The 14287-nt window shown below is 40.3% G+C and overlaps 3 protein-coding genes across 6 annotated transcripts; 1 reads left to right on the top strand and 2 right to left on the bottom strand.

The window, feature by feature from the left end:
- Window positions 1-1013: 1013 nt before the first annotated feature.
- On the bottom strand, window positions 1014-4121 carry LOC137963026 (small ribosomal subunit protein bS6c alpha). Its single transcript, XM_068810205.1, has 2 exons — window positions 3683-4121; window positions 1014-1354 (listed from the first exon to the last, which is right to left on the bottom strand). Exons 1-2 carry the CDS (start codon window positions 4028-4030, stop codon window positions 1115-1117), a joined length of 588 nt encoding a protein of 195 aa, XP_068666306.1. The 5' UTR covers window positions 4031-4121; the 3' UTR covers window positions 1014-1114.
- Window positions 4122-6155: 2034 nt separating this feature from the next.
- LOC137963419 (probable E3 ubiquitin-protein ligase RHA4A) lies at window positions 6156-7049 on the top strand. The gene is made up of 3 exons (XM_068810541.1): window positions 6156-6350; window positions 6688-6776; window positions 6872-7049. Exons 1-3 carry the CDS (start codon window positions 6156-6158, stop codon window positions 7047-7049), a joined length of 462 nt encoding a protein of 153 aa, XP_068666642.1.
- Window positions 7050-7832: 783 nt separating this feature from the next.
- LOC137962607 (cellulose synthase-like protein G3) lies at window positions 7833-14050 on the bottom strand. Of its 4 annotated transcripts, XM_068809582.1 has the most exons (7): window positions 12062-12369; window positions 11680-11985; window positions 10094-10243; window positions 9545-9670; window positions 8996-9439; window positions 8560-8907; window positions 7833-8454 (listed from the first exon to the last, which is right to left on the bottom strand). In XM_068809582.1, exons 2-7 carry the CDS (start codon window positions 11869-11871, stop codon window positions 7912-7914), a joined length of 1803 nt encoding a protein of 600 aa, XP_068665683.1. In that variant the 5' UTR covers window positions 11872-11985; window positions 12062-12369; the 3' UTR covers window positions 7833-7911. The 4 variants fall into 4 exon arrangements, with proteins under 4 accessions (XP_068665683.1, XP_068665680.1, XP_068665681.1 ...); XM_068809579.1 differs by lacking the exons at window positions 11680-11985; window positions 12062-12369 and adding an exon at window positions 13421-14050; XM_068809580.1 differs by lacking the exons at window positions 11680-11985; window positions 12062-12369 and adding an exon at window positions 13421-14050 and having other exon boundaries at window positions 8560-8850.
- Window positions 14051-14287: the final 237 nt, after the last annotated feature.

Raw genomic sequence — 14287 nt, 5'->3', positions numbered from 1 at the left:
GGGTTACTGTACCAGGATGACTACAAAGTAGTAGTGTCTTTTGATATGTAAACCTCATCATGCAAGGTCACATTCAAGCAGAGAATAAGAAAGCAGAAGACCATACTGTCCCAGCTACGGAATAAATATACGTCTTAATCATCTTCTATAACAGAGCGGCGGCAGTTTATCTTCTTGTTAGGAAGTACAAGTGCTGAAAGGTCCTAGGGGCTCGTGGTTGAAGCATGTCGTAGAGTAAAAGAGTCCCGCAGGGGCAAATTTAGACAATACTCAGAACAAGTTGTTTTCAGTTTTCATCGTTTTCAAACACAGCTCAGATACGACATTTTGTAGACGAGGACCTTCAGTCGATAAATTGTTTCTCTCTTTTACTAGTGATGTAAAGAGGATGTAGCCTTGCAGAGTTGTTCCTGCTTCCCACTGCATTTGATACTCTTAAATATGGATATTCTATCGGGTCTGCTTCAGTTCGTCTGCGAGAGTTCGGTTGTACTTGAATTGAACCAATCCAAAGGAAAGCAGCTGTTACTGAGTTTTTTTCAGCTAACAAACAACCTTTCTTCTTCTTTTTTCTTTTTTAATTGGGTTCGTTCTTCGGAGCACTCTAGAACAGAGCATATATCTAGTATTAGGTGAGAAGAAGGCAATAGAAAATGAGAAAAAGGGCAGATTCTTGCAGAAATAGTGGAGTAAGACCGAGGAAAAGGTAGACTGTGACAGGATTAGTCGACCCATTTAGAGCTACAAATGCAAAGATGGGGGGCCGGGTATGGTCTGGACTGCTCATGATGGCACTAGGTAGGGGACAGGCAGTCCCACTCTTGAATAGGAAGCACATGGGTGGACACAAACAGAACAGAGCTTCTATCCTGGGAATTAGAAAAGGTACCAATTGAGGGCTGTGGGGTCTTTTAAGAAAGACACGCCATGTAGTAGAATCTCCCACTAGTCTTGCTTCTCTCTCTAGTCTCAGGATCTTTCGCTATGTCTCATTATATCCGCAGACCATCCAATCAAAGTGAACAACTATTTTTAATAAGTAATCCAAAATTTGTCTGGTACATGGACAAATATTTTACTTATCATACAGGAAACAGAAAAGTATGATCCCAGTTCAGTATTTCCTCTTCCTAATCTTGAAGCTGCTCGATCTAATCACATCATCATCTGTCTTCAGTCTAGCCTCTAAAGCAGTCATAGATTCGGGCTTGGTGAAATACGTGAAGAGAAGGTAAATGCCATCCAAATAATTGTTAGTCTCTCCTGCCTTGTTCCTCCTTTTTATGCTATAAGCCAATGGAATGACGCCCCTGTTAAATACCTCAACGTACATGCCTCCTCCAGCTACAAGCAACTGTACATCACCACATAGTAGGACTTAGAATAGTCGAGGATAAAATAATACTCATAAATGCTCTGGAACTCTTTGTAGATGCCCAGAAATGAGTTCAGTTAGGTGCACTTTAATAAGACAAAGGAAGACCACACATCCATTTATAGACACCATTTAGCACCGTGTTCTTTTGCTTCAATCCCCTTTTCCCCTCAAGTGACAGACCATATAAAGTGGGGGAAATTTTGGAACATTGACACATTGTGATACATATTCTGCTCTTACAAAGGAGATGAGAGAAACCACAACCATAACAAGGATCAAAGTCTAAGGAATCTGGTTTATACCAGAAACTGAATCCTCCAACTTTAAATTTGTTCATAGTGGGCACTTTGCTGACATTAACAAACATAATCAAAGTAAAAGAGCATTATCTTATCATGTATGCAAGAAGGTATACTAATATATCTATAATGGAACTAAATCAGAGATCACTAACTCCAAGGGATATTAGACAAGTGCCCCCTGAATCTCCAGTTCAGCACCCATGACCTGTAACAGGATTTCTGTTTTCTTTTTGTAAAAAGTGACTTTATATAATGGGGAGAAATATAGAGCACATAGAATGTACAGAGGTCTGTGCATTTGGTATGTGGGATCATGGTAGTCTATCAGCAACAGGATCCACAAGGAGATTTTCATATGAATTTGAAGAAATCCTACATATTCATAATGATCTCAATGTACAATGGCAGCATACTAAAAGGACTGCCATAATGTCTCCAACATCTTAACTAAGGAGGGAGTATCTAGGCGTCGTCTGCTGGTGCGGAACTCCTTCCCTGTTTTACCCAAGGTCTGAGGATCTTCTTCTCCCTCATAGCTTGTAATTTTTTGCTCAGGTTTTAAGGAGTAATAGCACAGAACATCACAGGTTCAAAAAAAATAAAAAAATGAAAGGTCTTAAGGAATTACATGACTTTAAACTTGACTGCCCTATTTCCTTTTCAATAGAATTAGATCATTCATGTACATGAGAAGGTAGAAAAGAACTTCCAGAGCACATAATAACTCTTGAAACCTTCCAGTGAATCTCCCCTAGCAAGAAAGTTACTTTTCTTAATCCAAAGTCATCACCAATACCAAATAAACACCCGGAAAAGTAATCCTCCGAAAAAGCAGCATAACGTTTTACTCCAAGAAGTACCCTATCTATTAGGTTGTACAAGTAAACAGTATTTCTATGGTCTGCCATAATGGAGTTCTGCCAATATCAGTGTATGTTCTTCACTCATGACATCTATTTGCTTCTAAAACCTTTGAATGCTGATATCAGCTCTGACCTTCATTTGAAGGGTCACACTGAGGTCATTCAGTATTATAAGTGAAAAGTTTTAGTAATATTTCTCTAATTAAATGTATGAGAAACTCCATCTACTCTGATATGGTTAGCAGGCACGCCTATATTTAGTGGTCTTGACTTGAATCCTAACAAGCCTTCTTTCTATTTACTATGACTAAAAGATACTCAAATTAATAGTTTTTTTTTTTTTAGAGGGGCGTGGCATGATTCGAACTAGCGACCTGACACACCTAATGTAAGAAGAATACCACTAGACCAAATGGCAATCGGTTACTCAAATTAATAGTTACTAGAAAAAAAGCAAAAAACTGCAAACATTTTCCAATTTGAAGTGGCATATGATTACTAGAAAGGAATTTATACTCATAATAGGCCTAAAAAAACCAATCACAGCAGATACTTCTGTGATGCAATAACTAGAAAGGGAGAACTTCCAATTTGGGCATTGTAATGATTAGATGCAGCTAAACTGGTTTCTGTGAAATCTTCTGCATGAATTTGACCATGAGTTGGACCGATATAATGCACTTTGCACATCATTTCAGTTTGTAATTATTATCAATGAATTGGCTTTCATGCATGGTCACCCATCGTTAGCCACCAACAACCTTTTATTCTTAGGAGTCTTAAACAGGAAAGCAAGGTAGAACTAATCCATCCAGTGCACAAACAATAATTCAACCAGAAGCTTGCTGAAGAGCCAATTATAACACATTTTATGCAATCCAAATTCATACATTACTAACTCAGGCTTAATCCTGGGTAAATTATATAATTCCTATCCATCACTTGCTCATCCTGTAGTTCATCCATGACTAACGAAAATGTCCACGGAAGCCCGTCCTCCAACTCTCAAATTAGATGCAGACGAAACGAAGTATCCAAAATAGACACTAATAACAGCCTAGAACCCACATACATAGCCCCAGATATTCCTAGTTAAATTTGGTAAAACAAAAAAAAAAAAAAAAAGCTTACTCATTTACCTCTTCATATCTCTCAGTGAGAGTAAGTCGTTCCTCTTCGGACATGTCGGGCCTCAAAACGGCCATGGTCTCGTACTGCCGAAGACCAGGCGGGCATTGTGGCTCCTCCTTCTCTTCAAGAGAAATAGAAGAGCCGGACGGGGGTTCCCTGTTCTCACCAACGCCATTTTCAAAGAACGAGCCAGAGAAATCCAGGGCTAGGGCACGGACGCAAAAACGTCTGCAGTTGATTTTCGGAAAAGGTCGGAGTCGACCACTGGTGGGAAAAGAGGGAAACGAAGAGGTGACACCAGAGAAGATATTAGGATACGAAGAGGTGAGAGTCGAAGTGAAGGCTCCATACGCCATGCCTGTTGCAGAGAGAGAAGGGCTTCCGAGAATGGTGAACGAAATGGATAAGAACTCGCACCCAGCTCAGCAACCTCTTACAGCGACTCCAGCCGATACTTCAGAGTTAGCCGTGTGTCCGAGATAGGGAATTAATATTCGGAAAATATCGAATAAAAATATAATATTTTTTTTTACGGGGATGTGCTCTAAATGTGTACTATTTATCCATCCAACTAAGATAAATATCACACAAACCATTGAATTTTTTTTTGTTCAATTCAGTTTTTATTTAAATTAGTTCGAATTCAAACTTGAAATAAGGCTCGTTTAAGTATATTAAATCAAACTCAAAATTTTCCAAGTTCGTGAGCTAAAACTCGTTAGTATAATTTTTTATGAAAATATCATTTATTGTAATTGTTCTTGTCAATTATTTTTTTAGTTGGTTGATAATTGATATTATTTACCTTAAACCTAAAAAACGTTCGATTGTTCGATTGCCACCCTGAAGAGATGTTTCACTCGTCCATTCCCACCCTTTTCTCATGCGGCAGTAAAAGTTGAAGCGTGTACCGGCCTCTGGGGATGTGGGAATACTGAGAAAGAAATAGAGATGAGCAATCATCGCAGTGCTGTCATGTGAAACTACATCGCTCGCTGTTGGTAGCGATTCCTTTCAATTCATTTCATTTCATTCGCACAGGTGACTGGTAAAAAGCTGAGGTCGACGGCACTGAAGTCTGAATGACGAGTTGAAAGGAAAAACGTGGAAGGTTGAGACGGTGGAAGCCCCAGAGTGATGACTGATAACGTATACAGCAGCGCGATTTAGTGGAAGATGGATCGTTCGAATCTGGAGTGAAAGGAATGAATCTTATCTCTGACCATGTGATCTGCGGAGACCCTTTTCTTTTCTCCACCACCAACGGTGAGAAGATACGATCCCCACCTACAAGAGCTGGAGCACATGAAATTCAAAGCGGAGGAGAGAGACGCAGAATATTACATAACAAAACAGTGGACACGGACAGGACATCATAAATCAAAGCAGGGGAAAGAAATGGAAAGACCATGGATACAAATTCATCTCCTAGTTTGGACTGTGTGGGGTTATGAAACAAGGAAATAAGCAGAAAACAAAAGCAGGCAGGAGGAAAAGATTATCTGGGTCATGAATGATGTAAATTACAGTAAACATAAAAAATTAAAAAAACAAAATTGGCAGTTAGGTACTGGTTCTGAGCAATATGATCTCACTGTTCAAGATACATGCTTGTGAAATCGCATTGTTAAATGGATTCAGTGTGGAGGAGATACTCCAAATGTCTGACTAGGATTTCCTCTTTTATTATAATTCTTTTCGACACGGAGCCTTACACTCCAAAGAGTGGGATGTGAGTGTCTGCAGTTAGCTTCTGCTTTTACCAACCAAATTAATTATGCTTAAGCTACAAAATACATTGTCAGTGACATTTAGCCTTACTATCATTGATTCCACTATGTACCGGCATTAGCAGAGATTTTGAACGACCTGATAGTGAGTTAAACCTACCTTGATCCCTCCTGGTCGTAGCTGTTGGGACTTTCAGATGTAAAGTCACGCGTCAGGTTACTTGTTCCGGATGAGCTTTAGCCATTCGAGAGCTCACCTAGAAGAGAAAATTTGGGTGAGAGGTGGATCTCTGTTTCATGATTCAGACCCACGGAGTAGATACTGAGCTTCTGAAACCTGAGCTGAAAAGTCATCCAGGAAAGAGAAATGAACTGGGAGAAGTGCCTGACTCTGAGATACGCTGTTAAGTGCTGTCAAACTTGAACTATTTTCTTGTCCTAATCATCGATCAAAATTTCTAATTTCTAGGACAAAAGGGAATTTCTTTTGACTGCCCATTAACCAGAACAATATCATTATCGTCAGTTGCTCAAACTAAGGATTCTCTATTTCTCTTTCCATCTAATGCAATCACAATAATGTAAACACTCTCTCTCTCTCTGAACTCAACTCCTACACAGAAAAAGTATCTCCTTAAATTCTCATGAATCAGATGCCTCCTTGATTGTTCAATTTCTTAAGACACTTTTCCAGACATTAAAAAGGCGGCCTCCTTTTCTTAGCTCTTCTGCATCTAAAAGCTTCAGATGAATGGGTCTCCCGCACTCTCTGAGCACTCAGTACCCTCCTTTGCTTCAACTCAAATTGTACCAGACTTTCATATTCTCTGTGTCCATTCTCTTCACCGTCATCCTGTTCCTCTTGTTTTATCTCTTTTACCTAAAAAGGAGAAGACCATCCAACCTTTCTTCTCCGGAGCAGCTTCCAACGACGATGCTTTCTTTGGTAACATTTCTCCTACGAACTACTTCTATTTGTCCTCTTAATTTTAACTGTCAAAGAAGAATGTTAATCTATGCATCATTTTCAGCTTTATATTTCTGGAGGGCTGATGTATAGTTGCCATAAAATCTCACCATGACCTCAGTCTTACTTAAAATGACTGGTTCTCAATATTGATCAATCTATACTCTCTTTACACTGAAAGGAGCGACAACATACCCCATTCTACCGAAAATTTCTTTCTGGTTTCTACATAAAAATCTTGATTTTTCGCTGCTTTCTTTGTTTAATTATCTAAAGGAAAGCTTCAATTTTCTCTCTTCATCTTCACCCCTTCAAGCCTTTTGAAGTGGGATTAGAGAAGGAATTCGGATATGATCTTCCCGTGATTAGCTTCAACGAGGATGATTCGGCAGCGAGGGACACCCAGTAGGTTCCTTATCTCTCTGTCTCCGCCCTGTCAGCCTCATGAATCTGTTTTTCAATTAATATTGGTTCCAGAATTTGATACCTTCACTCTGCAGATGTAGTGTATGCCTCGGAGATTTTGAGCTGAAAGAGCAATTGCACCAGCTCCTCCATTGCAAGCACATCTTTCATGTCGATTGCATCCGGCACTGGCTTGTTACCAATGCCACTTGCCCACTCTGTCGGGCGTCAATCATCCCGACGAAGAACTCTCACTGCCCAGATCTCTTCTAATTCCATCGCCGGCCCCCACTGCTGCCGCTGGCACAACCGTCGACCGAACGAGCCACCAAGAGCAAGAAGAGTCGAGAATTCAAGAACTATCATACACATATGCTGAGCATTCGGGAGCGTTGGAAGGATCCAGCATTGGAAGGCCATGCCTACGACCAGAATCCCACCATTCATTTGTTGGACCGCCACCAAATTCACTCACCGCATTCCAAATCCAGCTCCACTGTACGAGCACATATCCTGTAACATAAATTTTGTAAATAAGAGTATATAATACGTGCTAGAGGGGTATCTTCTCTTCGTTTTTTCTAATCCAATGTGACAAACAGAGTAGAGCTTCTCTTGATTGTTCTGTTTCCATTGCTCCTGGCACAGTGAGGATCATTTTTCCCAAACCTCTACCTGATCCTTTGGGCCTCAGGGTGGTGGCTGAGAGAGTCGGGGTCCTCTCCTTCGAGGCTTCAACCCTGTTCCTTGAGAATTGTCGACCATCATTTTTTGAACTTTAATGAAGTAAAAATTAACACAGTTTATGTTTTTAAAACGTTATGAATTCCTAGAAGTGAAGGACTTGCCACGATGGAAACTCTGGTAGGCGAGTAATTTGAATCCATGAGAATGGTGAATCAATCTTTCATTAAATAGCCTTTTCAAACTGAACTATTTAGTCCCTTGTGATAAAATGCTCTCTTTTCAATTGTTTTCAATGTTTTTCATTAGATGTCTCTCCTATTCACTTGATGCCTTATATTAGATCAATACAATAGGAAGAAGAGTCCTCAGTGTCGACTCATAAACAACTTAGTTATATCATCTGGCAACACAACAGAATCCTTACCCACATAAGTGGCTTTGAACAAATTCAGACTTTGAGTGAAACTGCAATTACAACACATGCTAGACATAAGGCCATCATCTTGGTCTTTATATGCATTTTCCCTTTGTCATTTCTTAATAACATGGCTTCATACAGTGGCAAACTGTTGACCACTACATAACCTGATATAAATATCTGCACAAACATCTCACTGAAGCACCCCACTCGCAGGGCTGTGCCTAACCCAATGATAAATGTTGCCAAATTAATTACAGCAATGGTGGCGGGTGGCACGAACAATGGCGACGGGACCCCAAATTCAAACATGCCTTGCTTATGTCGCTTACTCTGGTCATTGTCAACCACTTTGCTGGTGACATTAAACCCGAAGCCAGAGATACCTATTTGGCTTAAGGAAAACTGAAGGAGTGCAAAGAGAAATGAAGAAGCTCCCCTCATCATCCATATCCTCTGGTCACTCCACCATCGTTGGATTGTTCCACCTCTTGCAATGATGAAATCCACAAGATCTTGGGCATAAGCCCCAAGAGTCAAATATGCATACAAGTAGAACCAAGGATCAAGCACCTGGAAAATTCGTCATGGCTTCGTTTCTTTCCTTCAGCAAATATTAATGTAAAGCTGTAAAGCTGCAAGGGATTCAGAAGGACAATCTTGTTATAGTATTCATACCTTTGGGAACAAGGGGAAGTGGCCGAGGAGAGTGAATTGGGGCAGAAGGCCATATGAGAGGATTGGAATAGACCAGAGGGACCAGTAGGAATAGTAAGCATAAGCAAACGCCATGGGAAGAGAAATGTGTTTGGTGCCAAAGGCAAGAGGATTATGCTTGCAGAAACCCACTTCAAGCTGGCCTATGCACCATCTCTTGTTTTGGCTCAAGGCATCGTTAAGTGTTATGGGTGCGTCCCCTAAGAAAGCCGGACGCACAGGATTGCAGAACACTGTCTTCCACCCTTCAATCTGCATCCAGTAACTCGTGTGCAAGTCCTCAGATAAGGATCCATATCTCAACCCTATCTACACATGTTAGTAGTACTGTTTCAAGTTAATATGACCAAACACCCTAATAGAATTAGAGCAACAAAAGTTCGAGGGTAGAGTTCACCTTGGTGCCCCAACTAGTCCCCTGTTCATAAGTGCAGCTTGCTACTTCATGGGCTAGTTGCAGAACTGACGCAGAAGCAATATCTGTATATCTTTCTGATTCATCTGCTTCTGTTTGGAAAGATGCTGAGGGTGGTCCATAGAAGGCTCGTCTCTGAAAGAAACATCCGGATCCCACATAAGCAGGACCTGCAAGTCCATCCATTCCAGCTGGATTGATTTGGTAAAGGCGTTTGTGTTCACAGCCATATATGTCGTTCTTATCAATCTGACGGAACCGTTGGGGGAACTGAACAAAAGCCAAATTGGAATTTGAGGTATTCTCCTTGTTGGGATCTACCAAGAAGCATAGGGCACGACGAGGAGTCTGTGGATCATTTGAGTACATGTCACAATCAAGGGTGAGGATGAGAGGAGCATTGCTTATGGCGCCAGACACTCGGAGCTGAGTTAAATCCATGCAAGAAGTTCATTCACTATTGTAAATGATGCAGTTCTGATCAAATATGAATTAAAACTGGCAGCTTGCTTAAGGATGAATGCAACTCACCAGTGCGTTGAGAGCTCCAGCCTTAAAGTTGTGGCTAGTGGTCCTACTTTTTTCCCTCGAGAAATAGACTAGGTTTGGCAAATAACTACCTGTAACATCCATGTCTTTCTTGCTATCCAACAAAACCTGCTCAGGAATACAGTATTTGTATAATCCCAATCAGTAACCTTCTGCTTCTCCCAGAAGAAAGAAAAATCAAACCTTCTGAAATGAATCTTGGAAGGAGAGGAAAAGATTGATTTTGTCTTGAAAGTGCTTAGAGAAAATCCAGGGAATGTTGTGAGAGAAAGTAAATTCTTTTGGGGATATGCCAGTAATTTTATATATGGAAATGGAAAGTTCAGGTGGGACCTTCATATCCCTATTTATGTCTCCACCCTTTATTGCACTTATATTATACACGACCAAAAAAAAAAAAAAAAAAAAGTGTAGATCACTTTGGAATGAACTTTCACTTTCTATATGATCTTTCTCTCTAGGACACCCAAAACTGCCAAGCATGAAATTTAAAAGTTCACCATATAAGGGTAAGCAATGGTCAGAAAGAACCTGAATGATTGTGGGGTGGTCTTGCCGAGTAAATCCAGTCTTCCAGTGCCTGAAAAGCTGTTGTTCATGGTTGTTCTTGAGAAGCTCCTTACTGACCTGCCCTTTCTCTACCACACCTTCTAACTTATCTCTCATGCTTTCATAGATGTCCTAGAAGAAAAGTCAAGCTATTATTAATGATTAAAAAAATGTTCCATAGACAGCAGGCATTAATTCCTTTTCCAATTATAAACTGCTCAAACCACTTGAGCAAGACTTAAATATTTGCAACCTGGCTCCAAATTCTTGTTGATGAAGCTTGCATGAAAATGTGACCAACATATTGGTTTGGCTAATTTGATCATCTTGTTGATTCATGTGCTTTGTGGGTTTTACTGGTTTTCAGTAAGAACTAGTAAAGTGATTTGTAACACTAACATCCAAAGTTTCCCAGTGGAAACCTCCTGCAAGAAGTTTTTTTTTAAGTGATCCATGACATGTCTCACTTAAGTTTTACGGTCTCAAATCAGAAGTATTTTGAAGGTTAGTAGTTTGAGTCCCACATGTTCCGTTCATACTCACAAAAAATAAAAGAACAAAATAATAAAAATAAAGCATGGATGAACAATCATAAGAAAGTGCTCCCTTTAAATTAAGGTGTCCACATGTTCAAAAGTTGGAAACAAATGGCTGGACTATATTAGGTTTTTTATAGTATTTAAATAGCAGATTCCCACTCACACCAGTCGTAGAAGAACATGCATCTGAACAATTTATCAATCAACAACTAGCATACTTTTTCACATAGGCATAACACTCTCCAAAAGTTAAGGGTGGCATAGGGTGAAAGACACAAATGGATGTGCAGCAAAATGAACATAGACCATAACTTGATAAAAATTGGTTGAAGAACATTTGAGACTAAAACCAACAACGTAAAATAAAAATCCAAGTTTGTAAAGCAAGAGGAATCCTTCTAGTGTTAATGTACTGTTTTCTCAGTAACTTTTGGAACAAGTACTTTCATTTTCCATACGTTTTTTAACATTTTACTCAGTTTATAGAACTAGACAAAACACTCAGATAACAAAAGAAGTGATTTGCTTTCATGTAATTCCAAGGCTCCTATCATGCCATCTCATAATGAAGGTAAGCCTTCTCAGCATTTCTAGGAAAACAAGTCGCCTAGGGTAATTTTCTGTTTTAACTACTCTAAACATAAAAGGGGCCATTGCTATAATGTTTGACATGGACTTTACAAACTACTAAAGCCACTACTAAAATCTCCGTATTTTTAGCTTTTAGCAGTTAGGTTTATACTGAAACTCACTCTTCTTGTAACACTAACAAAGTGGGGAAAAATGATCCTATTTTCAAGTCTGAAAACAGGAGCAGCTAGAAGACAGCAAAGACAGATGCCATAAAGGCGGAGATGTTGTTGTTTAACTAGGCCTTCTCCCTTTGTCGCTTCTCAGTATCATAGCCTGATAGATGAGCCAAGAGTTCACTACCACAAAGCCTGATATGAGCAATTGTGCAAACACCTCGTCTACGTTTTTCAAAAACAAAGCTCGAACAAGCCCCAGTGAAAAGGAGGCGATATTGACCATGGCAATAGTCCCTACGGACAAGAAGAATGGAGATGCAGCTCCAAACTCGAATAGCCTTTGCTCGTATCTCTTGTTTCCATCCTCGTCAATAACTTTGACGGTCAAGCTGAACCCATGCCACGAGATACCAATGAATCTGAAGGAAAATTGGACGAGCGCAAAGAGCTTCGATGAGGTTCCTCTGATCATCCACAGTCATTGATCACTTAGCCAACGCTGTACCATTCCTTTTTTCACTTAAGAAGTCAAGAAGATCGTGTCCATATGCTCCCAGGAATACAAGTAAAACCAAGGATTCGAGGCCTACAAATATTCCACATTATACAAACGTAACATAAGAAAGAAACGTCAAAATAGAAGAGACAATTGCGTCATCTACCTTGGGGAAGAGGGGTGGAATTTGAGCAAGGAGGGAGAGCTTATGCTCACAGGCGTAGATGTCCTGCTTATTCAGTCAGTATGGAAGAGGGAACTGCACATAAGCAACACCTCGCATTTCCTCATCAACAAGGTAGCTCAGGGCTGGAAGAGCCCTTCCAGGATCATTACTGTACATGTCACAGTCATGCGTGAGGATCAACGGTGCATTACTCATCCTACTCGACACTCGAAAAAACATATATGTCTAAATATACGAGAGTGGCCATGGCTTGCACCATGAATTTTGTGGGATGTGTCTCAGCATGAGAAGGCCCTGATGGCCAAATTCTCACACAGAGATGCGTCTTAAGAAAATTCTATTCATGGCCTTCATTATCCAAAAAGTTTAGTGTTCTATAGTATTTTCTTTAACCTTTTCCAACTTCTGCGAACTAAATGTTGACACTAATCTCTATAATCCATAAAGTTAATCTCAATAGATTGAAGCTGAAAAAACAGTAGTTAGAAAAAGGACAAGAGACTATGATATTTCCGGCCAAAATAGCTTTCTAAAGCTAACACAGTCACGTGAGCTAGTGGGCAGGAATTGTCCAATATGTTTGTCCCAGCTGCCTGTGAATAGTCGTCGTCGGAAATTAGCTATGATGAGTGACTCTCCTGAACGCCTCGCACAACTTTTTGTTCGCAGATCTAGTCTCAAAACCTCTCCCACCTTTCTTTCCTGTTCTTCATTCGAGTAACAAATACCACTCTGCATTTAATACTGCAGACCTCTCCATTGTTTGCTTTCATACTATATAACTTCAAATAAGCATAAGAGAAATCATAGAAAAACATGCCAACTTAATCAAAATCCTGGTGTTTAAGCGGGTTTTATAGAATCAGATAATTTTGTTTCACAAACAATTTGGATAAAAGAATGTTTTTTATTGCTCTAACAAGAAATAATGGAATGAAACCCAGAGAGTTTTTCTTTGTTATATGTTTTGATAGAATATTTTTAAGTAAAATAAAAAAGAAAACAAACTTTTCTTCATTTTCTTTTCCATGTCGAGACAAGATGAAGAGAAGAAAGAAAACAAAATGATTGAGTCTTTTGTCCTTTACCATGAAAAGATAAGCACAGACATAAAGTTTAGTCAACATTGCTGTCTGTATACTGTTTTAGTTAGTGGCGATAGAAAGAGAAATACAACTACTTGATCTTTTCAATGAAATCTGGAACTACAAATTGCAATTAGATTATGCCACTTCTCAAGGGAGCAAGAGATAAGATTTCAGTACTTTCCAGAGTGTAAAGAAAAATGGCAGGATTTCAAAGATATTCTGCTTTAATGGAGAGTGATGGAGTTGTTACCTTGAGATCCGGCGAGGGGCAGAGAGCGTTGGATCCGAAATAGGCCTCCGGACATCTATCTTCAATCTTGTTCTTCTTGCAGAAGGGCAGCCAGTGCCTGGCAAACTTTGCAGCTTCCATGAACGCAAACAGAGTCAGTTCCGAGCCTCCGTCGTCCGAAACGTAGACTGATATCTTCTCGGCCGGATAATCGAAGGCCATGACTGATAGAGCAGTGTTCACGACATCGATGGGCGGCTCCTTGTAAGGATCCGCCGTGCAGATGAACACGTCCAGCTTGGGAAACTCTGACTCGCTGATGACACTGGGGAGGTTCTCAGGGAACTCCTGCCGCCGGACTGGACGCCACCGAAAGCCCTGGTTCATGGCCCACATGAATGCCAAGATGATGTCAGCTACCAGCATGGTGAGAAAGATGAAGAAAGAGGAGAGGGAGGGAGCATCCCGGAGGCGGACAAAGTGGTGGTAGAGCAGAGCCAAGACGCCGCAACTGTAAACTATGGCATGAATACGATTCGGGATGATCCGCGGATCGAGCTCGAGTTTGTGGAGAGGAAGAGCCTTGCCCTCGTTTAGGTTTCCCATCTTTCAGAGCCACACAGAGCAGAAAAGGCAGATACAGGGACGAGACTCTTGAGTACAGCCTTCACCACTCACCGCCATGCCAAGTAGCAGCACGCTCTTATAGACGTTTTTTTTTTTTCGCTCTGAGGAATCATTCAGATATCTTGCGCAAATTTGTGTGTCTATTTTTTTTAAAATGTTCTAAATAATAAAGCCATCTCTTACAGAAGGTAAGCCTTCTCAGCATTTCCAGGAGAAGAAGTCGCCTAGGGTAATTTTCTGTTTTAACTAGAAACATAAAAG

This window comes from Aristolochia californica, unplaced genomic scaffold (genome assembly GCF_029961685.1).
Source record: "Aristolochia californica isolate CCGP_79_NKW_82.1479 unplaced genomic scaffold, dmAriCali1.0.hap1 SCAF_4, whole genome shotgun sequence".
Taxonomy (NCBI): Eukaryota; Viridiplantae; Streptophyta; class Magnoliopsida; order Piperales; family Aristolochiaceae; genus Aristolochia; species Aristolochia californica.
This window is presented reverse-complemented; position numbering and strand designations above follow the sequence as displayed.